The sequence below is a fragment of the Lynx rufus genome, unplaced genomic scaffold (genome assembly GCF_022079265.1).
Source record: "Lynx rufus isolate CCGP_SWC_20201006 ecotype Redwood Valley unplaced genomic scaffold, mLynRuf1.p SCAF_2, whole genome shotgun sequence".
NCBI lineage: Eukaryota > Metazoa > Chordata > Mammalia > Carnivora > Felidae > Lynx > Lynx rufus.
In genome coordinates, this window is record NW_025814834.1 from 28,367,605 (window position 1) to 28,392,094 (window position 24,490).

The following is a 24,490-nucleotide window of genomic DNA, read 5'->3' on the forward strand; positions in this document are numbered from 1 at the left end:
CGCAAAGAGAGGCCACATGTAGTCATTCTAGCTGACAGCCCCACTGAGTCCTGGCGGACAGCCGTCATCAGCCACTAGGCATGTGAGTAAAGATACTTTCAAAGGATTCCAGCCTCTAGCTTTCAACTCTTCTCAGCAGAGGCAACAGATATCATGGAGCGGAGAAAAGCCATCTCCACCATTTCCTGCCTGAGATTCTGACTCACAGATTCTGAGAATAAAATGATGGCCCTACACCACTAGGTTTGGGGTATTTTGTTTTGCAACAGTACTCACTGGAACACCAGTAACTCAGCTGTTAGATCACAGCCTCTAGGAAGCTCTCTGAGTTGAAATGTGAGGGTCCAGGCTGAAGCCAGACGGAGGGAAATGGGAGGAGAACTTTCAGGCCTTGGTAGCATCAAAGCCATCAGTGACCTAATCTACAGTGTTTCTATCAGGGAGGCAAACAGGAAAAAGGTTTTATTACTGACATTTGACATTTCTGAAGAATGTTCCGTCTGCATGCTTCAGGATTATTTTGAAAAATTGTCCCAACACACGTTCACGGAACATGTATGATGGGATCACTTGACTTTCCTTAGGAATGAATGTGATAAAAAAATCTGAGTCTCCAAGCTAGAGCTACAGAGAGCATGGAGTTCATAATTTTTCTATCCCACCTGTGCTCCTGAAGCAGGAGCCCAGTTCTCAGTCACCAAACCCTTGGCTGCACACCTATTCATTCATTCATTCATTCATTCATTCAGATGTTAATTAAGCATATACTCATAACTACATGCCCAGAGTTATGCTGGCCTTGAAGTTGAGAGCGCATTTTCTCAGGAAAGGACTACTGAGTCTTACTGATTACGGTCAAACTCCTGTACTCTATACTCCGTCTTTGCGTCAAGAGCTTCTGGTAGAGGCTGCCCATGACTGTGTTCAACCTAATGACATCCAGCAGGATTTCACCCCTCGATGCCTCATGCCAGCCACTCTGCCACATTTGTAGTTGGTCTTCAAGGGGCCAGAGGGATCTTGAGAAGGCTGTCTAAGTGAGGTATTGAAGGCTAAGGAGGTTTCTAGCCTTTTCACCAAGTTCATTCACTGGATGTTGCTCCAGGGACGGAACGAGGGAGGATGGCAGACTCACAAGACAGCATTAGCATTTGTGTCTTTGATGACACCACTGGCTGCACGTGATGGTGAGCTGCAGTTCCATCTATGTTTGGAACGTGGTGCTTTTCAAGAATACCGCACCCATCCTTCTGAGGAAAAGTTAGCTGACTGGGGCAGCTTTTCTCATTATTTGTTTTGAAATTTCTGGCCAAGCCCTAGTGAACCATCAACACATTTGCTCCTGGAATTTTAAACAAGATTAAAGTCATTTGTGACAGCAGGGAAGATCTTTATAGCCCAAGAAATCAAGGAAAGGTAGAAGGAGCAGCATCAGTCATTCAGGAAGCTACTGAAGCATTAATAAGCCCAGACCTCTGTTAGCTGTTGAACAGGTTTCTTGTCAGTCAGAAATTCACTTCTCTCCCAAGAGCCGGTCATTCATTTATCTATCCATACAAGAAACAAGTGATAAATGTCATATTAGGTACCAAGCACTTCCTGTGCCAAGTGCTGGGGACAGGATAGAGAAGGCACAGCGCCTGCCCTCTCAGAACATTCTCTCCCAGTTCTGTACTGGTATGCCAAGCACATCGGAGGGGCAGCCTAACCATTCCATTCTGCATCTAAAGGAGAGAAATAAGAGAAATGGGGCTTTAGCACAGGGTTATGTTGACTCCGGCTTCCGCAGGGGCCAGGCAAGTGGCATGGCATCTGTGCCTGACGCAGGCCCAAGTAGATGCTTCAGGTCATGACGAGGAGCCAGAGTACATCCTCCTCTGAAGGGGACAGCTGTTACTCAGTAGCTCCGGAGCTGTCATCTCTTCCCATTTTCCAAGAGAAGCCGGAAATCCGCATTTTTATGTGAAATTTCTTTATATTTAAACACTCTGCAGGCCAAACAAAACACAGCCACTGGTTTTGACCTCTGCTTTATAATAGAGAATGCTCGCTTTTGTTCCTTCAGAACTAATGAATGCTCAATTATGAGAAGGAATTTGGAGGTTGGTGTTAGATTATGCTCCTCAAAAGGCTGCAGACCCCACCCTGAACCCTCGAGATACTAATTGACACACTAGCACAGGCCGACAGCTGGGCTCTGGAAGTAGGAACACACGAGGAAACAGGCCAGCTAGTCCAGGTCACTTTGGGAGGTCAGGGCAGCAGTGCAAACATTAGAAGGCCGAAGACAAAGGTCAGGTGGCAGCAAGGAAGCCCTCCGTTTCCTCGAGCTGTTGGTTAATGAATCATATTCAAAAACTATCACCAGATTCCCCCTCTCTGGCACTGCTTCGTGAGGTGGAAAAATTAAATGGAAATCAAAATTACCATGGCTGTCGGGAGCTTTTCAGAGACCAGCAGGCCAGTGCGAGGCCAACATAGGATGAAGTTTCTGCCTGGAGCAAAGGTCTCCAAAGGATACCTGGTGTTGGGTATTGCAGAAGGGCTGGATGGAACAGGATTATATACTGGAGCCTTGGAGCCCGGCTGCCCATATTTGAATGCCAGCTCACTCCAGACTCACTAGGTGACCTTGAACTAATCACTTGTCTTAATAACTCAAAAAAAAAGCTTCATCTCTGAAGCCGGGGATAATAATGGTACCTTCCCCAAAAGTTGCTGTGAGGCTCAGAGGAGTGAACCTACAATGCTGCTTGACACGCAGAGCCTAGGAGCTACAAGCTTCACTGGTGGCCCAAGTACTGGGGTTAGTGTTGCTAGGAGAGGTGGGCCTTCCCTAAATGGCTCCCTGTAGCTTTCTTCAGTGGCAAGACACTGCATCTGTGGATACCGATGGCAACGGCCACCGCAGAAGTAATGTTTGTTCTACCTATTTGGGCCCTCAGATTCTGCGTGGGGCTCTCGGCCACTGGATCCTACCATAGCTGCACTGCGGTCACTGCACGGACCAGCACCTTGATAGGGAAGAGAAACCCTGGGTGGGCTTCCTCCTGCCTCTAGGGTGGTCCTAGACCAGGCCTCCCCAGAGGAACTGCACTTCGAGGCCTCCCACCCTCACCCCCTTCCTGCCCAGGCAGTAAGAACTCCCCAGAGGGCCATGCTAGATAGAACAAGTCAGAAGCACGTACTGGCCTCCTAGCTTCGCCATCTTTCTTTGGTCTTGCCAGGAGGCCTTCAACACTTGAACCAGAAGCTGAGTTTTGGCTTCCCCCAAACGGTAGGCACCTTCAGTACTTGTCTCTTTGAAGAATGAGTGCCCTTTTGTTGGTGGGGGTGGGGGGGGTGGGGGGGGTGTTGTGCACAGATAATCTCTTCAATTTTAACAAAAAGCATTCTTTAAATTTTGTACAATCCTAGAATGTGCTGTGTGTGTGTGTGTGTGTGTGTGTGTGCGCGTGCACGCTTAAAAAATACTGAGTCCACACTGTTTCTGTAGCTATAGAAGGGAGGAGCTTACCAGACTGAACTTTTGGCAGAAATAAAAAGGACCCATGTTTCCTTCCCACCTGCAATTATAGTTTTACCAGCTTGTAAAGCACCCGTAGAATTTGCAGTACATTCTTCCTTTGCAGGAGGGGAGAGGCCCTGCTGTGAGGGTAATTGGCTTTCTAGCTTCCTTTAATGTGCAGGTGGAAGGGACCTGTACTGAAGGGCCTATACTCTTAGGATTAACTGATGTTGAATTGTGTTTAACTTCCACGCATCTCCCTGAATACATGTGTTCCATTAAATCTTAGGAGTGGAAACACAGCTTATAACCTCGGAAAATATCCCCATCCCTATCACTTCTTATGGCTTTACAAAAACAGAAGTGTTTTTTTTAATGGATTAAAAAAAATTTTTTTAATGTTTATTCATTTTTTGAGAGAGAGAGAGAGAGAGACAGAGCACAAGTAGGGGAGGGGCAGAGAGAGGGAGACACAGAATCTGAAGCAGGGTCCAGGCTCCAAGCTATCAGCACAGAGCCCAACGTGGGGCTTGAACTCCCAAACCATGAGATCATGACCTGAGCCAAAGTCTGATGCTTAACCGACTGAGCCACCCAGGTGCCCCTTAAATGGATTTTTAACCACCGAAGGGATTATGTTCAACCCTGTTTAACCCTTGTGTTAAAGATACATGGCATCTTTAAATGACAGTTTCACACAGTACGTCCAACTTGTATGACTTTTTTCCTCAAGCTTTGGCTGTTTACAGTATTCGTACCCAGGAGGAGAATCTCAGACTCTTCACTACTTTATATCTAGAATTCTAAGTTACCTTATTTGTGAAGTGAAAAGGTAGAGTTAAACAATTTTTACAGCCCCTCTCCCAGCTCTAGGAACCCTGGTTCCATGATCCTTAAGAAGTGATTAAGTTGTGGAAGCTACTCTACATGTCTCTATCTACTTTCTGGGATTTTCTTGCCAGTTTTCATAAACTAGCAAGGCTCTGAGCATAGCAAGGAACATGGAGTGAAAGCCAGATAGCTGCTCCTTCAATCAAGGGACAAATGTCAAGATTCCATTTGCCAAAGATCAACTGATGTTTTCACTTTTTGTCCTTAAACAGCAGTTTTAATCTTTTTCACAAACTTAATCCGAAGGACAGCTTACAAAAACAAGTTAAATATACTGATTTTATACAGCCCTTAAAAGCAAATTACCTTCTTAATACCTTACAATCTAGTGGCGGCTAGAATAGTCCCCAGCACATAAAAGTTGGCCAGTAAAAATGTGCAGAATATGCCAGCTAGTGAGTTTGCTCCTAAATGGGCAGCTTCGATAGGTTATCTGGTGAACTAGGAGTTGGAGTTTGTGTCAGAGCTAAAAGCAGAGAGCCCCTTGCAGCTCGGGTGTGCATGAAGGACAATGAAAGAATGGGGCATCATAAGGGAAGGCTTAGACCTGAAGAAAAAGGGAATTCAGGGAAGGAGGTTGTTGAATGGATTCTTGGCTGGAGCAGAGGTCAAGGGTGCAGAGAGAAAGTCTAGGTAATCACAGGTAGTAAAACTACCGATTGGAGTTTCATCTTTTTCTCTTTTTTCTGTCTGTTGCCCTCTGGGGGCAGGGCAGGGGATCATCTGACAGACAGAAGGAGCTAGAAAGGGCCAGGATTCTCAGGCTGCTTGCTTTTTCCCCAAAGTTGTTAAGGCGCACTCTCACCGAAGGCAAAGGCCTCCCATTTCATAGCACTCAGTCAAGGAGGGAGGAGAGAGACATTCAGAAAACCTACAACCCAGGACAACAATAGTTCATCCTTTACCAAGTAACATAATACCTCCGGCACTTAGTCTTTGTAAAATGAGAACACTGTACTAAATAATTAGATTAATCATAGCTGTTTTTTTATTACATGTTTAAAAAAATGTGACTTTTATTATAGAGTGCCTACTTGAGGCCAGACCCTGTTCTAAATCCATGTAGATTACCTCATTTAATCCCAACAGCCCTCTGAGGTAGGTACTATCATTACTCATCTCTTGCCCAAAGTCATTTAGCTGAAGTAGAGGAGCTGGGATTCAAACCCAAGCTGTCCTGTTCTAGTACATACCTTCTCGTTTCCATTTTATATGAAATGTTTCAGACTTATCAAATCCAAGAATAACAAATACGACCAGCTGCTCGATTACCCCTGCAGTTGAAGGATTCCCTTCTCCAGTGGGCACACACTCTGAACCACTACGTTTACTATTTGCCACCAGCACTAACATTTCTTTATTTCTAGAGGCATCCTGATACCAAGATCTACCTGGCAGCAAGGCCACGCCCTACCATTGCTGAAGCTCCACTAAGTCTTATCACTGGGTAGAAGGAAAGAATAGAAGGCAATGAGGAGAACAGAACTACATAAATGTTCCCATCACAGCCTCAGAGTACCAGCACCACATATGTAAAAATCCAGTGCCTGGGAGACGCTGCGTAGATGCTGTGGTCATAGTGCTTAGGCCCAGTCCTGCCCAGGTTCCCCCAAATAGTCCATAGCCCCTAAAGTTTCTACAGTTTTAACCACTACTGTGGTGGCCAAAATATTTTCATTCTGTCCAACCCAGTGACCAGTTGTCAAAAACAGCAAACTTCCAGAGCAAAGAACTGGATAACCCACAGAATATATTATAGCACAAATGGGAAAGCAGGCTAACTACATATGGACTTATGATACTGTGAATTTGCTTTTGTTTTTTGAAATTTTGGATTTAGCATCTTCTATAGTCATCACTAAGGCTGACCTGTGTCAGTGTGTGTTTATATATTTATAGCTAGTCTGCTTCCAAAAAGGACTTTTGTGGTAGAGCATCTCTCTCTCTCTCTCTCCCTCCCTCCCCTTGTGTGTGTGTGTGTGCGCGCACGAGTGTGTGTGTGTTCATAACTGGCTACTTTTAATTCTCATCACTTGCCATTGGTTTGAATCATTGGCATATATACTTATCAAAGATGAGTCTTTGCTGCTCAGGATCTGGCGTGCCTGGAGTTCTGCTAGCATCCCTCCCACAGAATGTGGTTAGAAAACCCAACTCTTCTAGAATTGCCTTCAGCCTAAAGGTTCCCTTAGCTACTGGAAGAATAGAGGACAAAAATCTGATGCAGCTGACATTTTAGGTGTGTATATAATTTACCAAATTGTTGACCACTCAGCTCTTAGTCAGTGGTCACAAAAGGAATTAGAAACCCTCCCCTGCTACCCCACAACCCAAAGAAGGAAGGGTGTTACTTGGCTTTGGCACAGAAGCCTGCTGGCACACAGTGTCAAACAGCAGCACAATGGTACATTTTGGCCACAGAAGGCTTTGGGGTGGCGGAAAGGGCCAAAATAGTTGTGGCATAAGTTGGCCAAGATATTAAGCAGATCTGAGTTTAATTTGACGTAAAGATAACAACGCTTTTTTTTTTTTTCGTTGTTTGTTTGTTTTGTTTTCCAACTGGCTGCTGCTTTCTCTGTCTCCATGGGACCAAAGATTTCAGCCAGGAGCTAGTTCATAAGGGCATTCAAGTCCTTTCAAAGTGAGACATGCAATGGTCTTTACACAGGCTTTCACGTTTGGCTGGGCAAGATGGAGTAAGGATAAAAAGGCACATGGGGATCTGGGAGAAGCTGAAAATGGATCTTGAGGCTTGAATTCCTCTATGACTTTGCTTAAGCCACATTGCCTGAGCTTAGAATAGAGAGGCAGGCAGTCTGTCTCCTTGGGATAAGGAAAGATTTGGAACTCGGCTACTGTGAGGTCTTGGCCCCTACTGTGTATTCTGGTTTGTTTTGTTAGCAGGAGCAAGTTATTCTCGTTTCTTGCCTTTGGGGTTTTCTTCAGCACACTTAGAAGCTAGGAGTCTCCACCCCACTGATAGGGTGGACAGAATGGGATAATGAAAGGGGTGGAGAGACAAGTTGATTCAGCTGCTTAGGATGAGGAAGGCCAAGAAACTTCAGGCCTCAGAGCTAGCTTCTGGACACATCAAGGGTGGGGATGGAAGGGGCACCATGAGGACTGAAGTTATCTCTATCTAGGCAAGAAGCCATTCTTCCTAAGAGGCTAATGGGGCCAGCCGGGCTAGTTAGGAAAACCAATTTCTTGTCTGAATCGTGACTTTATTACCCGTGAAGTGGTTAACAGTGGAGGAGAAGCTACAGTATTCTGAAAAGTAGTCAGTGAAGTGTAACCAATCAAAAGGGATTATGAGATATACCTAAAAATGGTTAAAATGGTAAATGTAATGTATATTTACCACACTAAAAAGAATATGTAGCTTCTTTAAAAAAACAAAAAGATTAGGAGCACCTTAGGAAGGCTCTCCTTGACTTATGTATGGACTCTATTTCATGACCTTCTAAGTATTTGTGAAGTGCTAGGTACCATGTTTTGTGATGTGGTGGATTTAAAATGTGTAAGACAAGATGCTCATTCTAGATGGGCAGTATGCTGACGGGGTCCTCCGAGTGGGAAGGAGGTGCATTTAGGAGGAAACGAGCAGTCCCTCTACCCAGGATCTGGAGGTGCCTACCCAATTTCCAGACTGGGAACAGAGACGGTGCAGTTTTAGGATTCTCGCCAAGACTATGCTATGCATTCCCCACATAAAACGTTACCGGAGTTCGTTCTTAGGCCTGCTTGTAAGAGTCTTTAAAAATACTGGCTCAGTCGGTAGAGCATGCTACTCTTGATCTGAGGGTCATGAGTTCAAGCACCATATTGGGCATGGAGCCTACTTTAAAAAAATAAAAATAAAAATGACCTATACGTGGAAAATTCAACCTTGAATGCAAGTCTTTATCCACCCTGCACTCCACTACTAAGAACAATACCTGGGCAAGAGGAAATGCCCAATAAATATGGAGTGAATGAATGAATGAGTTACAGGAAGAGGAAGACAAGTATGAGACTGAGCTCAAAAGGGACTGTATGTTAATTTGAGCCACGATATTGCATAAGTGAGCATTTGTGACCTGAAGATCTCACTAACATTAATCTTTTTGTGTTTTCTTTTTTCTTTAGGACTATTTAGTCCTGAGTTCAGACAACTGATTTTCGGTAACCGCTATAGTTCAGCTATAGCATGCCCTCTGAAAGGCAGTGGAGCATAATGGTTGAGGGAATGGAGCCTGGAGCCAGACAGCTTGGGTTTACATCTTAGCTGTACCCCTTACCTGCTGTGTGATCTTGAGCGGATTACTTAAACATAGTATGCCTCAGTTTCCTTATTTGTAAAATGGGGTTTATTAAAGTACCTACCTCACAAGATGATGAGATTGTGTTATAAATACGTGAAGTTCAGTTGATTTACAACACCATAATAAGGCTTTTATCATGCATCCCGTGACTACAGGTGCTTTCTCTTTTTTATTCTAACAGTTCAAGCTGTCCATGAATAGCAAGAACACTTTAATATTAGAAACTCTGAAATGTTACAAAGGGGATTCCCTACCTGGACAATCTGACATATATTTCACATCCTCTTTCTACCACTACTGCCAATCTTTTCTAGTTTAGATGACCCCAGTTTCTCCATCTCTGACATAGATAATAATTTACCTTATATGGCTGATAAGGGAACCAATAAAAATATAGATAGATATAGATACACACACACACACACACACACACTGAACTTTTATTGAAGTGTGTAAGCAGATTAAGCGTAATAGAAAATGCTTTTTCAAATGGCTTAGCAGAAATCACTAATACTGGCATTTTTAAAAATACATTTAAAATAGTAGTTGACTGGGGCGCCTAGGTGGCTTAGTCGGTTGAGTGTCCAACTCTTGATTTTGGCTCAGATCATGATCCCAGGGCCATGGGATCAAACCCCGCATTGAGCTCCATGGTAAGCATGGAGCCTGCTTAAGATTCTCTCTCTCCCCTTCCCTCTCTCCCTCTATTCCTCTCCCCTGTTTACACACATTCTCTCTCAAAAAATTAAATTAAAAAAATGTTTAAAAATACAATACATAGCCATCATGATATAGAGCTAAAACTCAAAAATGAGAGTTTGGTGGGGTGATATTGCCAGTGACACTGCATTTAAGAATGATAGCCTTTTCTATTATCAGGTCTTCTAGCATATTCTAGTCATAAATTGTACGTAAGTATGCACAGATATGTATTATACACAGTCATGCGTTTAAGGAAATGGTCTCTTTTCCGTAATTCGAAAATTCCTGGTAACTCCATTTTATTTCATTAATGCACATTCTCACATGCTGTTAACTACCTGCTTCCTAGGATGCCGTACAATTTATACTGCTGACATGACCTTGTGACAGAATCATGAGTACTACAGCTAATTTGGAATTCTTCAAATATGAATGAAAAACACAGAGGAAAAATTAATAACCTGTGAATGGGGAAGGGCTGGGGCGGCAGAAGCAAGGGAGGAAGGCAGCTTGGCCCAGGAATGGCATTGGAAGCGGGGAGAAGAGAGGGAGCTGGCTGCCTCAAGACATGTTATTTTTACTGTGGCTTCTTGCTCCTCTCCACCCCCACCTCTTCCAGTCTGAGCTTTGAGTACAGTTGAATTTTCACCACAGAACTTGGCTAGGTCTCCTCAGGGACTTTCTCTTTCCCATCTTTCCATAAATTATAGGTTTGCACATGAGAACAGAACAGATGATTCCCATTATCTTTTGGGTTGGGTTAGGATTTTTTTTTTTTTTTTTAAACCTGCCCACTCTTAAATGTGTATCCTAGTTCAGGGAGGTGGAGCTTTTGTTAACATAGTGGCACATCCACCAACAAATTGATCCACTCCTCTTTAATAAGATGGTTTTAACCTGGTTTCCTTGACCAGTATGATTACGATCATTTTCCTGGGCCTTTAAATACTCACAGGAAGTCATTGCTCCTGAAGAACCGGGCCTTGCCGGAGCTGTTCACCAGTATCCCCAGCACTTGGAACACCACCTGGCAGAATGCAGACTCTGCATGTGTATGTATGGATATTTTGGTCCTTATTTTAGTGGTGAAGTGACATTTCCAGGACACTAGTATATTTTCATAAACGACCCATTCAGATCATTGTAAAGTAATCGGATAGATCCAAAAGTGTTCATTTTCCCCAGAGCATAGGGACCATTTATAGATAAGGTGTAGAACTCACTAAAAGCTAGAGCCACTGCTAGTAGTTACTAACGTTTAATGAGCTCCAAAGCTGAGGACTCTCTTTGACTAGATACACAGACCAGATGCAAACTCAAAGGAAGGGGAAAAGGAATTTACTGTATTGCATCTGAGTTTATTGTGCTCTTTGTGGTCTCCTAAAGTATTCAAGCTAAGCTCTCTAAAAGAAACAGGTCCTAGGGAAAGGTGCAAAGAGAAATGAAAAGATGCGGCCTAATTCCACTTCCAGCATCTGGAATATTCTATTGCTTACAAACATAATAAAAGTACAGTGAAGGAATTTTTTTTTTAAATGTTCTTGACAGTGAGGGAAGAAGTGGGAAAGGACAGATAACATTTTTAAAAAATGGTTAATATTTGATGCAGAATTCAAAACTGAGCGACCTTCCTGAAAAAGCAAAACAAATAAGGATGAGGACTTGGCCTGATCAGAAGAGAAGTCTAGCAATAAAGAGGTCTGTAGAGAACAGGGAGGCAAGTTACAAATGGGGGGATCATGACAGCAAAAAAGAAAAGCAGAAGTGTTCGACTTGGAACAACTGGAAGAAGAAACAGCCAAAGCTGAGTGGAGAGGAAGAATAGGCAATAACGATGTTACCAAGAAGCATACTATAGAGACAGAAGAAACAGTTCCTCCCCTGGAAAATGGACAGGGACTAAAGAAGATGGATGTTTTTGAAATCCAGATCCTTCTGAATGAGGCCACCATCAAGGTAAACCCAGAGTAGGGTCTAGAGTTTGCTATAAATTTCCAAGTGACCTTATCTTGTAGTTTAACAAACTAAACATGTATTTGCCCGCTATCTCTTGCCCTACCTAACCTTGAGCAAGATCTACTAAATTAATACCCTCTCTTTCTACTTGACTGCCCTGGCAGTGCTGTTGTTCTCTCTGTACTAAATATAGTTCCAGGGACAAAAGGGATGAAACACATGAAAGGCAACAGCTTAGCTTATGTTAATATATGTCTTTCTTGTTCAGGACCAACTAATCCATCTCAGGAGCCCCCCAGAACGACTCCTTTTTGATGTTAGCTTATTTATTTGATGATAGTAGTGATGAGTAAGTCTGTCCTTACTATATTTCACAATATGAATTAAATCATAACGTGTAGCCACTGTGAGGGTTAAATCCTGTTAATTCTATTGTTTACTCTAAATAGAGGGGACATTGATTTCATAATTAAAAGCCTAATATATTTGGATGGCCTTGTTTACCTAAGTAGCGATTTACAGTTAAGATCCCAAAAGCCCTTCTGTATGGTGTGACCTTTTTGTGTCAAAGGCATTGTGTGGTATGCCTCAAAGGCAAAAATATATCCTTCAACCTTGCTCTTAGCCAAGAAAATTGGGCATGGAAGGAAACAAACCAAACAAACAATAAATTGCCGTAGATGCATGTGCACTAAGTTATTCATTTTTACTCAAATTAGTAAAAGAATGGTCGTTCTTATTTCCTAGCTGTTCTTTCCAGAAATACGTTACTATATTACTATGTGCCTGATACAGCTTAATATAAGCCTTCAGTATCCTAATTTGGCATTCCTCAAAGTGTGGTTTAAGAAGAACAACATTTTTGAGCTCTTAATGTGCTATTTACATTTCTAAGAGATTTGCATGTATCTATCATTCCATCCTCACAACCAGCCTGTGCAGTGGGTTTTATTATGACGCCCATTTCTTGGATGAAAACCTTAGGCAGAGCAGGTAAAAATAATTTGCCCAGAGTCACCAGCTAGGACATGGAAAAGTATCAAAATTCAAACTCAGGAAGACCAACTTAGCCAGTGCTTTTCATTACTATACAAGGACATCTCTGATTTCATGGAATTTCTACCAAAATGCAACTGGTTGGTACAAGAGATGGACAGGGCATTAAATGACATTTAATCACATAATGAGAAAATTATTCCCTTCCGCTCTCTTTCTGTCCTTGAGGTTAAATTAAGCAACAACTTATTTTGGTGCGACTTGAACCCCTAACATCTGCTAATCTTTTTTTTTTTTTTTTTTTTTTTTTGAACAGAGTTGGTGGCAGGCTCAGGGTGTTCCAGCAGTTGTGTTACCTTGATTTTATGGCAAGGGATGCTGGTTTTCCATTTGTGGTATTCATGCAAGGCTTTCATTTTTAAACAAACTTACTTAAGTAAATGACTCCATTTAAATAAAGCATTAAGTAAACAACACAGGTGGAATGCAGCTATGACAACGTTTGTGAAGGTGTTTTCACACGATTGAAGTTTGGGAAACATTGTCCTGATTCTTCTATTCTGAAGTGCACTTTGACGCAATGTTTTTGGCAAACACTGAGTGAGATTCCTTGTGTTCTTATCAAAAAGATCCCTCCCTCCTTCCCTCCTTGGGGGGGGGGGCTCATCTGCCACGGAGTTTTCACCAGAGCATAGAGAAGAGAGAAAAATATATTGTACTGAACTTTTTTTTCCCCACAATAACCTATTTTATTTTGCCTTCCTGAGAGTTTTTACTTTATTTTTTTTGTAGTGAACTTTTAATCACACCTCATAATTTTTTCTTCCTGAAAACATACTATTTCTGCTTTTTTGGTGTTAAAATTCCATTACCTGCTTGTGAAAGGATAATGATAGTCAAGAGATTTTTGTTTGGTTTTTAATATCCTTACTCGGCAAAAGTAAAAATTAGAAACTTAAAAAAAATTGCACCGATCCTTAAAACATGAAATTTGGGTGCCATTGCTCAGTCACTGTTCATGGTAGGATTCCTGTTCGTTGCCTAGCAGGCTTGAGTACTTCAGGAAGGGTAATGTGGAATCATGCCAATCTCTTTCTAAAGTGCATTCAAGCCTTTTCTTCAGGGAAATTATTAAAGCACTCTGCTTGTGAAATTCTCTTTATTCTCTAGGTTTCTGGTTTTCCTATCAGGACTGCAATGCTAATTATTAATAAAATCCTTTTTGAAAGTTGCAGTGCCCCTGAAATAGTTACTGTGAGCAACCAATCCATTGGAATGCTGATATTTGTTAAAATGTTTATTTCATTTTTCACTTCCAAAATGGAAAGTTCAGAGCACAATTGAGAAATACTTGGTCATTGGTTTTTTGTTTGTTTTTCTTTAATGTTGCTGCTGTTGCTTCCGGGACTTAAGAGAATAGAGAAGCTAAAAATCTTGGACATATTTAAGAAAAAAAGTCACTTATTTTTCTTGACTTCATGCTTTGATCAAAACATTATTTTACATGAGATTTCAGAGTTGATCTAGAAGGAGGCCATTGGGAGTTGCAGAAAGATTTGTAAAAGGGAGAGGAGGCCCCAAATGCCCAATGTCAAGGAGGCTGGAGTTGGAGGGGTTAATTTTAAGTCCAAAGCACAGACAAGTAGCAAAGTTCAAAGACTCCTGCAAAATTTAAGATGATTTCTCAGGATAAGTCAGAGTCAGCCAGGGAAGATCTGGCCTGTTGAAGGCTGGCATTGGCCAGCAACCCCGAAGCAACAGGATCAACGCCACAGTCAATGCTCTAAGGAAGACAATAGAAACTAGTCAAAGGTCTCAGACTGAGACATTCCCAGCCCCTAGATCACTCTGTAAACTCAATGGATATGACTGGCTTTCACATTTTTTATTTCACTAACTCTAAGACGTCTGAGTAGCCCTGTCCCTTATGTGGCTTTCCTTGTATCTTAAAGGATCTTTGTAGAGAGGCAGGTTCTCATCCTTATCTACCCAATGGCCTTACTTTCAGCAGCAGATGGCAATGGCTTGTTCCTGGCCTGACACTAAGCCCCATGTCCATATGGAGTCTTTCATGATCCAGTACAAAGGGACCTGGAACAGGTCTATCAGACTAATGTCATCTTTTTTCTCTTGGGAGTAGCCATGACCCAGAGAACCTTCAGAAAGCAGGGCCAGACAAATATGCGGATGTTCCAGCAGGCTAATAATTTAGCATCTTCCTCATTGGTACTCTTAACTTACTTTCAGTAGGTACTCAGATGGTATTTAGTGTATTTAGTAGATAAGGAAAGGGAGCGACAAACTGATTATCAATAAAAATACATTATACTTCTTTCTGTTGAGAATGAAGAATTACAGGCACCTGGGTGGCTCAGTCGGTTAAGCATCCAACCCTTGGTTTTGGCTCAGGTCATGATCTCACAGTTTATGGGTTCAAGCCCGGCATCAGGCTCTGCTTGGGATTCTCTCTCTCTCTCAAAATAAATAAACATTTTTAAAAAATGAAAAATGTATTACATACTCTAACAGTAGCACTACCTTTTTAACTTACTTGGAATGAGATTCCTAATAAGTATTTCCATAACTCTGAACTGGATGGTGTTAGTCACAGCCTCTCCAAGAGTACAAGCAACATACAAGGATATAATTATAAGGTCTCGATCAAAATATACTTAAGGTGTTTTTTTTTTTTTTCTGGCTTTCATCTCAGCAAAATGTTTCCAAGTTTTTCAGATACCAGATTTGGTCACCATCAGTTTTTCTTTTTCTTGCCTAATTGTCTTAGCTAGAACCTCCAGTAAAATATTGAATAGATGTGTTAAAAACAGACATCCTGGTCTAATTCCTGATCTTAAGAGTAAAACATTTGGTCTTTCATCATTAAATATGCTTTTAACTTGAGTTTTTCATGGATAGCCTATATCTGTTGAAGAAGTTCCCTTCTTGTCAAATGCTTTTTATCACAGGGAGGGGTTGGATTTTGTCAAATGCTTTTTTTTGTTTGCATCTGTTGAGATCATCTTGTGTTTTTTGTCCTTTATTCTATTAATGTGACTTAATACAATGTTTGATTTTCAGATGTTAAACCAACCTTGCATTCCTGGGATGAATCTCAATTGGTTATAGTGTTTAATTCTTTTTATATGTTGCTAGATCCAGCTAGCTAGTATTTTATTGAGGATATTTGTATCTTTTTCCAACTCTATAGTTCTTAGTTTTGGTCTGCAATTTTTACAGAATCAGGCAACTGTAACATTCATGCAATGAAGCTCGTCTCTTGCACCCACATTAACTGATTGGTCAGATGACTGGTGCATCATTCCAGGATGCTTTTCCTGGCTTACAGTTTCTCTGTACACCTTACATGTGCTTACCACCAAAATGTTCAGTTCTCAATATATAAAGAAGTTTTTAAAATTTTTCACTGCTATCTACTTATCCTCTAGAGGAACTAGTTCACATTTGACAGTAATTTAAAGAGTAGCTGTGGAAATGTGAGCTCACTGGCACCTTATTTCCAATTTATTTGGTGATAATGTTGTACAGTTTACCAATTCATGTCCTAGGACTGGCCGGGTCACACTGTAATCTAGCTCTGATGGTGGGGGCTGAGAAGAACCTCCAAATTGGACTCTGATGTTTGGGTTCATCATCCCTGATAGTCACAGAAGAGAGCTCTCTGGGATTCTTTCCATTTTCTATTGTACCAGCCACAGTTTTGGGCAGCATAATCCCATAACAATATTCAGATCTTCCCCTTTTGTGACTTCCTTTGGGAGAAGGGAGACAGAATGCCTAGCCGAACACATTAGGTACCAAAGCTTTGCCAACTGGTGGCGAAGTCCCACGTGTGGAGCCTCCCAAACTTTGAGTGCAGGGTTCATTAGGATAGCTTGTTGAGCAGGTACTGAGACCTGGATCTGCTTTTTAGTCTGAACGAACTACATCAGTGGAAAATGATGTTTGTTACTTGATTGGAGCTTTAGGATTAGGCAACTCTCCTTGTGATAACTCAGGCCTTTTATAACTATTTTCAGAGAAAGAGAGAGAAAGAAAACAAGAGGGAACAACTCTGACCATGGTCTAAAGCCAGGCTTCTGTCACTAAGCAATCAAGAAAAAAGCTCAAGTGGCCCTTGCATAAGTGGGAATTTGCGGTTTCTAAAGCTGCCCATTCCCCAAACGACTAAAAGATGTTATTGGCATTTGGCACTGTTTCCTATGTTTTGCTCTCCTTAAATTTCTCTTTAAAAGGGTTTGAGTTTAAAGGCAGAACCACTGAAAAAATGCAATTGAATCCTAGAGCTGTGAAAGGCCAAGTCCAGAGTTAACCCCAGGAGGCCCTGTTTTGTTCTTGTTAAGGCTTATTCCCAGGGGATGCCAGGAAGTCTAAGGGTAGGCAGAAGAGAAGGAAGAGACTAGTCCAGATCAGCTCTAGGATGGCACCACCATGCGCCAAGGGCTTCCCGCCCTCACCAGGCCAACTGACTCCACGATGTACACTGGAAAGACTAGGGGAAAGGGACAGGAAATTTAGGAAAGAGAACCCAGAGCCAAGGGCAAGAGAAAGAAGACTCGCTGGTGGCACAGCCTCCCATACCACAGGCTGTCATGGGACAGAACACAAGACTTCCAAGGGCTTCTTGGCCCCAACTCACTTTTTTAAAAGTTGTGTTTTCCCCTAGATTATTAAAGTCTACTCATGGCACAGAATTTGGGAAGCACAAACAGTTAGTAGGGAGAAAATGAGAAAATAACCGTCAGGCAGGATGGCAGAGAGTTTCAGATCCCAGCCCTTGGTAGGTCAGACTTTGAGTCCCAGCTCCACTGCTCAGCATCCTCATGTACAGCGAGGGGAGTAAGATCTAACGGTGATGTGAGGATTCAGTGAGATCACATACCTGGCCACGGTTAGCTGCTGCTGCTGCTGCTCCTGTCATTACCATTAGCCCACCACCACAGTTAACAATTGGATACACATCTGGCTAGGTCTTTCCTATGCATGTATAGGTATAAAACATGGCTTATTCTTTACAGTAGATCAATTTTTATCTTGCTTTAACTTAAATAACCTTCAGAAGCACTAGCTCTTTGGGGCGCCTGGGTGGCGCAGTCGGTTAAACGTCCGACTTCAGCCAGGTCACGATCTTGCGGTCCGTGAGTTCGAGCCCCGCGTCAGGCTCTGGGCTGATGGCTCAGAGCCTGGAGCCTGTTTCTGATTCTGTGTCTCCCTCTCTCTCTGCCCCTCCCCCGTTCATGCTCTGTGTCTCTCTGTCCCAAAAATAAATAAACGTTGAAAAAAAAATTAAAAAAAAAAAAAAAGAAGCACTAGCTCTTTTGCTTTCGTGTGGAAGATTCTATTGCTATAGTTGAATGCCTTTTCCTTATAAATAATACGAGGATATATATACATCCTTGTATAAAATCTTCAGCTTCTGATTATTTAAGGTAAATTCAGAAGAGGAATTATTACAGTCAGGGTTTGAACTTCTTAAAAGCTCTAGATACATTTTCCTAAATCTATACCTGCCAACACATCAAGTTCTCTCTTCAGATCTCTGGAGCATCAGCCAGGGATTTTAAACACATATACGCACATGTGCATACACACACATTTTTGGTAATTTTAGAGGCAAAAAAAAAAATTCCTCATCACTGTTTGATTTTGCCTATTTTTTTTTTATTATTTGGGAAGCTAAATGTGTTTTTGCATGCTAATTACTACGTTTAAAAAATTTGATCACGTCTTTTGCCCATTTGAGGACAGACTATTTTTTCCCCCCCCCCCACTGAGTTTACATGAGTTCCTTATATGTTACGGGTCATGTTTTTCCTAGTTTTGTTGTTAGCCCTTGGATTTTATATGTGATCTTTTTGATAAACAGAAGTTTTCAGCTTTTATGAGTTCAGATCTGTCCACTTTTCCCTGTTGTGATTTTTTTTTTTCCTGTGGCTTTCGAAGCCTTTCTCCATAGTTGAATCTGATAAATGATAAGTTGCATTTTGTCTTTTCAAATAGTTCATTTCATACATTCAGTAAGAAATTTCTGGGATTTTTCTTCATTGTATAAGTGAGGATAGAGGGGAAGTTTCCCCCCAAATGGTTAAGTAGTCATTTCAGCCCCTTTTTTAAGATACTCCGTCCTTTCCATGCTGACTTTTGATTCCATATTCATATAATCTAATTACGTGTGTGTCCTGGGATCTGTTTCTAAGCAATCACTTCTATTTCCTCAGTAGCAATTCCAATGGCCAGTACCAATCATGTGAATTTTATGATATTTTCAGGTCTGGTAGCACAACTATATCTTCATATCCTTGTTTTACAAAATTGTCTCACTTACGCCTGCCGTTTTATCCCTCCAGATCAACTTTGAAATCACCTTGTCAACCCAATTTCCTTTTTAAATTATTTTAATAATTGTACTGACTCCAAGTTGAATTTTTGCACTTTTTGTACTTTTTCCTAACAGTGAGAATTTTTAGCTCGGGACTTGAAAAGAAACACATGTAGCTTAAACTTATGTAAGATTAATAAGCTAAAAGAATTAACTTATTTTACAATCCTAAATACAACTATGATTGAATGATCACAGCCAAATGCTGCCAAAACTTGTCAGGAGGCAGTTGCAGAGCCAGCCACTTCCTGTCAAGTTAGGAGCCTTTTACAGACTGCGCATTAAGATTCATTTTTGAGGTACAGAAGGAGCTGAACATGCACCAAATGTTCAAATGCTTCAGTGTTTTTTATTCTACATAATCAACAAGAATGTTAGCTATTCCAATGATAAAATGCTTTTCAAGAGCAGTTCAAAAATTGCCCACTCTGGCCTTTCTGGCTGCCCACAGCATTCATCCTCTATTGTCTCATGTTTGGAGAGCCGACTAGCTCATCCCTCAGGAATTGTGCACGTCCCAGGAGCGCGTGAATCACACGTCCCCTGGAGGCTCTGCTAAAGTGCACGTGGTGTTTAACTGGCAGCAACCCCTCTGCCCTCTAGGTTCACGCCATGAAACCATAACCTCATCTGGTCAAAGGCTTGCCATTTTGTTGGGACAAAGTTGGCATTTAAGTGTTTGGTTCCGGGGCCTGCAGTAGGAATATCCCAGAAATATCCTGTTTCAGCTTTTTGAATACAAAGGTTGAACGCACTTGGAAAGGCCCGAAATGGAAATGGAGCAGGACCCATTCCTCCTTAACAAGTGATCTGTTTATACCCATGGAAGGGCAGCAGAGCAAGATAGGGTCAGGTGGTGGCTAGAGGCAAAAATGCCTTAGAAACTAGGTGGCATTTGGGCCAGGTATGAGAGCGCGTGCCTGGAGAGGCGTGGTAATGGAGTAGGAATGACTAGGCATGGAAACCATACGGGCCTGAGTTGAAACTCCAGCTTTGGTGCCTGTTGGTCCTCTGACCAGGCGACCAGTCCGTGAAGCTCTCTATGCCCAAACTTACTGACCTGTGAAAGGAGTGAAGATGCTACTTATCCTGGGCAGTTGCAATAAGAATTGGAAGTCAGTATAGAAAACATCCAGAACTTCTCCATAATGATAGCAATAGATAGTAGTTATCAAGCAAAACTTTTTGAGGGAATGATGAGGTAGGCAGGCATCATGAGAGCAGGAGACAGAGGCACAGTAGATAAAAACTAGAAGCAAGTTTGCAAAGAGTGGATGTACCTAGCTTGTGGGAAGACCTTGCAGGCCATACTAAGGAGTTGAGACCTTATCTTATAGGGGCTGAGGAGGCCTCAAGGGGTTTTCATTTAAGAAATACCAGCTCTAGGAACGTACTGAAGTGGTTAGCACCGGGCCCTGGGAGTCCAGCTCCGTACTCCACACGTTTAAGCTGGGCGACCTTGAGCAAAGGACGTAAGCCTTATGAGCCTCAGTTTTATCACCTGCAAATTGGCAATGATAACAGTATTGACCTTTCAGGGTTCTTGTACATAATATTTATTTAGTGCTCACAGTGTGCCTGCAAATGTTCCAATTACTTGACTTGTATTAGCTTAATGGAGAAAATGAGTTAAAAAGCTTAGGGAAGTGACTGGCACAAATTAAACAGTCACTGCTGTGGGGGTGGTACAACAGCTGATGTCATTTTCATCACTTGGTCAGATATTTTAATAAGATCCTGCTGGTGATGCCATAGAGAATGGGTTGGCGTGGTTGGGGCTGGAGGCCGAGAGAGCAAACAGGACAATAGTTTGGCACACGTCTAAAATTTCCTGGAGTTGTACCTAAGATCTGTGCACTATACCTTATGTATGGGATACCTCAACTTAATATATGAGGTAGCCAGTGAAGCCTCTTCTCCCAGCTGACAAGAAGCTACTCGCCAACTTCCTGGAGTTTCAATGAGCTGAGTGCTCTTCACTTAAAAAAAAAAAAATTAAATAAATAAAAATTAAAGGAGAAAGACTGACTGAGGGAACAAAGTAAAATCCTTTTTTGATTACTGTGTGCCTGAAGCACAGAGGCCCCGAGGAAAACCGAAACCTCTACGATTTGTACGAAACTCTGACCTGCTTGGTAGTTTTCCTTCACTAGAGCTACGGGCAGTAGCACACGACTGTAGAAGAGTCCTCTCTTCTGGCCCAGTGACATAGAGATGCCAGAAGGGAGAAAGGCAGGCCATTGGGTGGTGTGGAGAAGGAGGCTGCTCACGGTTGATCTGCCCTCAGCCCTCTGGAAAACTGGCCCCTTGCCGGGCTTTCTTTCTTCGCACACTTTTCCATTTAGATTTTGCGGAAACTCTGAACATGTCACATGTGAGCATGCTATTCAAAATGCTTTTCTCTTTGAACCTGATCTTGTCTTTGAATGTCCTCCTGTTGTAAATTCACGGTTTTCATTTTTTGCTTAAGGCCAAGTCTAAGGCAGGTCAGTCAGCGCATTGACTTCTCCTTGGATTCACACCAAACTACGTGACAAAAATGTTCAAGTTGGGGAACAGACTTCCCCTGCACAGTACGCTGGGTGGTATGAAATTATTATAACCTTTGAATATCTGGGGAATGGATAAAACAATCCGATACTACTACTGTTTCTCCTCCTAATGACTACAAAAACACAATTTAAAACTATAGGAATTTGTTCACCAACCAGGTGATCAAGATCAAATAATGTCAGGGGAGGGAGCTGTGAGGGCAGGTCATTTCTGAGAGGGCAGGAAAGAAAAAGTAGAACCGCCAAAGGGCATTTAAAACATTTAAGTGAGATTCATAGAAAATGCAATATGCATCATTATTGCTTACTTACTGACTCCCAGTTAGGTATTTAAAGAGATAAGATTAAATGTCTAGAATTCAGTGATAATTATGTAAACAAAAACCTGACCTTAAATTGCCTGGTATTAGATAGGGCTATTGACACTCCACATATCTTATAAGTCATTCTAATTGAATGGGGCAGTGTTACCTTCCAAAACCTAAAAACACCCATAAGTCAGAGAACATTCTGATTAGACACACAGGTCTCCTTAGATACAAGCATCAAGTCTAATGCAGTCATGACAGGTTCACTGATAGGCAATTTTCAAGACCTTTTGTGAAAATAAACATTATCAGAGACGAGTAAAAACACAGGCCATACAAAACCAGAAAATGAAGGTCATCTACATTTTTGTAAAGTTTACATATATGCATATGCAAATTACATTTCTAAAGCCATGCTTTGTAGAGCTGTCGTTTTTTAACAATTTAAACATTATGAAAGTTAACTTGCATTCATAATTTAAACATGAAAAAACAGAATTATATATATATATATACATATATTTTTTTTTTGGAAAGTATGAAAAGGCTAGTTACTTACAAATTGAGGTTTCAGGGACGAGCAGAGCTCAAACTCTTCCAAAATGACTGGAGAGAATAAGGAAAGCAGACTGGCTTAAGGCTTTTATTGCGGTTAGGGGGTGGGCCTGGGTGAGGATTCCGGTAGGAAGCAGGAAATTGGGTGGTTTGAATCTCCTGCAGGTGCTAAGGAAGAACACGTCCCATCAGCTTGCCCAGGTGTGGGGCACAAGAAGAGGCAGGCATGAGGTTTAGAAGCTGTTTACAAACATCAAAATAGAGTTTAACTCTGTATTACAAACATCATCCACACAGTCACCCAGTCACCAATTTGTTCTTCCAGTGTTACCACCCAAATTTCTCTTTTCTCTCCACTCTTACTACCCCCCCCCTTTTACTTCTAAGAAGTTATCACCTTTGAATGTCTGATAGCTTTCTTTCCTTTTTTATTGAGGTCTAATTGACGTACATTATATTCATTTCAGGTGTGCAACATGATTCACTGTTTGTGTATATTGCAAAATGGTCACCACAACATAAATCACTACACGTAGTTAACGACTTTTTTTTCTTGTGATGAGAATTGTTAAGATCTACGCTCTTAGCAACTTTCAAATGTGCAATACAGTATTAATTACAGTCACCATGCTATACATTACCCCCCACCCCATAACTTAACTATTTTATGGCTGGACATGTGTACCTTTTGACCCTCTTTACCCATTTCACTCTCCAACCCCCACTACCCCTGACAACCACCACCAATCTGTTCTCTGTATCTGTGAGCTTGGGGTTTTGCTATTGTTGTTGTTTTAGATTCCATATATATGAGAATTTAGATTCTCTTAGCATAATACCTTCAGTGTTCATCCCTGTTGTCACACATGACAAGATTTCACTGTTTTTTTATGACTGAGTAATATTCCTCTGTGTGTGTGTGTGTGTGTGTGTGTGTGTATCACAGTCTCTCTATTCATTTATCCATTGATGAACACTTAGATTGTTTCTATATTTTGGCTCTTGTAAATAATGCTGCAGCATTAATGGGAGTACAGACATCTTTTCTCGTTAGTATTTTCATTTTCTTCAGATAAATACCCAGAAGTAGAATTGCTGGATCATATGGTGATTCTATTTTTAGTTTTTTGAGGAATCTCCATACCATGTTCCATAGTGGCTGCACCAAATTACATCCCCACCAACAGTTCACAAGGGTTCCCCTTTTTGCCACATTCTTGCCAACACTTGTCATGTTTTGCCTTTTCAATAATAGCCATTCTAAAAGATGTGATCTGATAGCTCACTGTGATTTTGACTTCTGTTTCCCTGATAATTAGTGATGTTGAGCACTTTTCATGTACCTGTTGACCATCTGTATGTCTTCTTTGGAAAAATGTTCAGATTTTCTGCCCGTTTTTTAATCAGATTCCTTTTTGCTGTTGAGTTGTATGAATTCTTTATATATTTTGTATATTAACATCTTACCACATACAGAATTGGGGTGCCTGAGTGGCTTGGTTGGCTAAGCATCTGACTCTTGATTTCAGCCCAGTTCTTGATCTCAGGGTTGTGAATTCAAGCCCCACATTGGGCTCCACACTGGGTGTGTGAAGCCTACTTAAAAAAGGGAAGGGAAAGGGAGGGGAGGGGAGGGAAGGGGAGGGGAAGGGAGAGGAGAGGAGAGGAGAGGAGAGGAGAGGAGAGGAGAGGAGAGGAGAGGAGAGGAAAGGGGAAAGGAAAGGAGAAAGGAAAGAGGAGAGGAGAGGAAAGGAAAGGAAAGGGGAAAGGAAAGGAAAGGAAAGCAAAGAGGAGAGGAAAGGAAAGGAGATAGGAAAAAGGAAAAAGGAAAAGGAAAATATATGGTTTACACTAGGTTGCCATTTCATTTTGTCAATGATTTCCTTTTCTGTGAAGCTTTTTAGTCTGATGTAGTCCTATTTGTTTATTTTTGCTTTTGTAGCCATTGCTTTTGTTATCAAATCCAAACAAAAATCCTTGCCAAGAATGATGTCAGATGGCTTACCACCTAAGTTTTCTTCTAGGAATTTTATGGCTTCAGGTCTTACATTCAAACATTTAATCCATTTCGAGTTAATTTTTTGTGTATGTATAAGATAGTGGTCCAATTTCGTTCTTTTGCATGTGCCTGTCCAGTTTTCCCAGCACCGTTTATTGAAGAAAATGTCCTTTCCCCATCATATGTTCTTGGCTCCTTTGTCATTAAGTGACTATACACATGTGGTTTATTTCTGGATTCTATTCTGTGCCAATGAGCTATGGGTCTCTTCTTATGCCAATACCATACTGTTTTGATACTGTAGCTTTGTAACATAGTTCGA

At 41.6% G+C, this 24,490-nt stretch overlaps 1 protein-coding gene across 6 annotated transcripts in view; it reads left to right on the forward strand.

The window, feature by feature from the left end:
• The window catches only part of PLEKHM3 (pleckstrin homology domain containing M3), a 198,264-nt gene that overhangs the window by 127,910 nt on the left and 45,864 nt on the right, over positions 1-24,490 (forward strand). Inside the window, exon 7 of one of the 6 annotated variants that reach the window (XM_047082245.1) lies at positions 10,361-10,457. The exons of 4 other annotated variants lie outside the window; for them this stretch is intronic. In XM_047082245.1, the coding sequence (XP_046938201.1) occupies positions 10,361-10,457 (97 nt within the window). Of the gene's footprint in view, positions 1-8,527; positions 8,772-10,360; positions 10,458-24,490 lie in introns of those variants that run through there. One more of the 6 variants, XM_047082246.1, reaches the window with a different exon arrangement.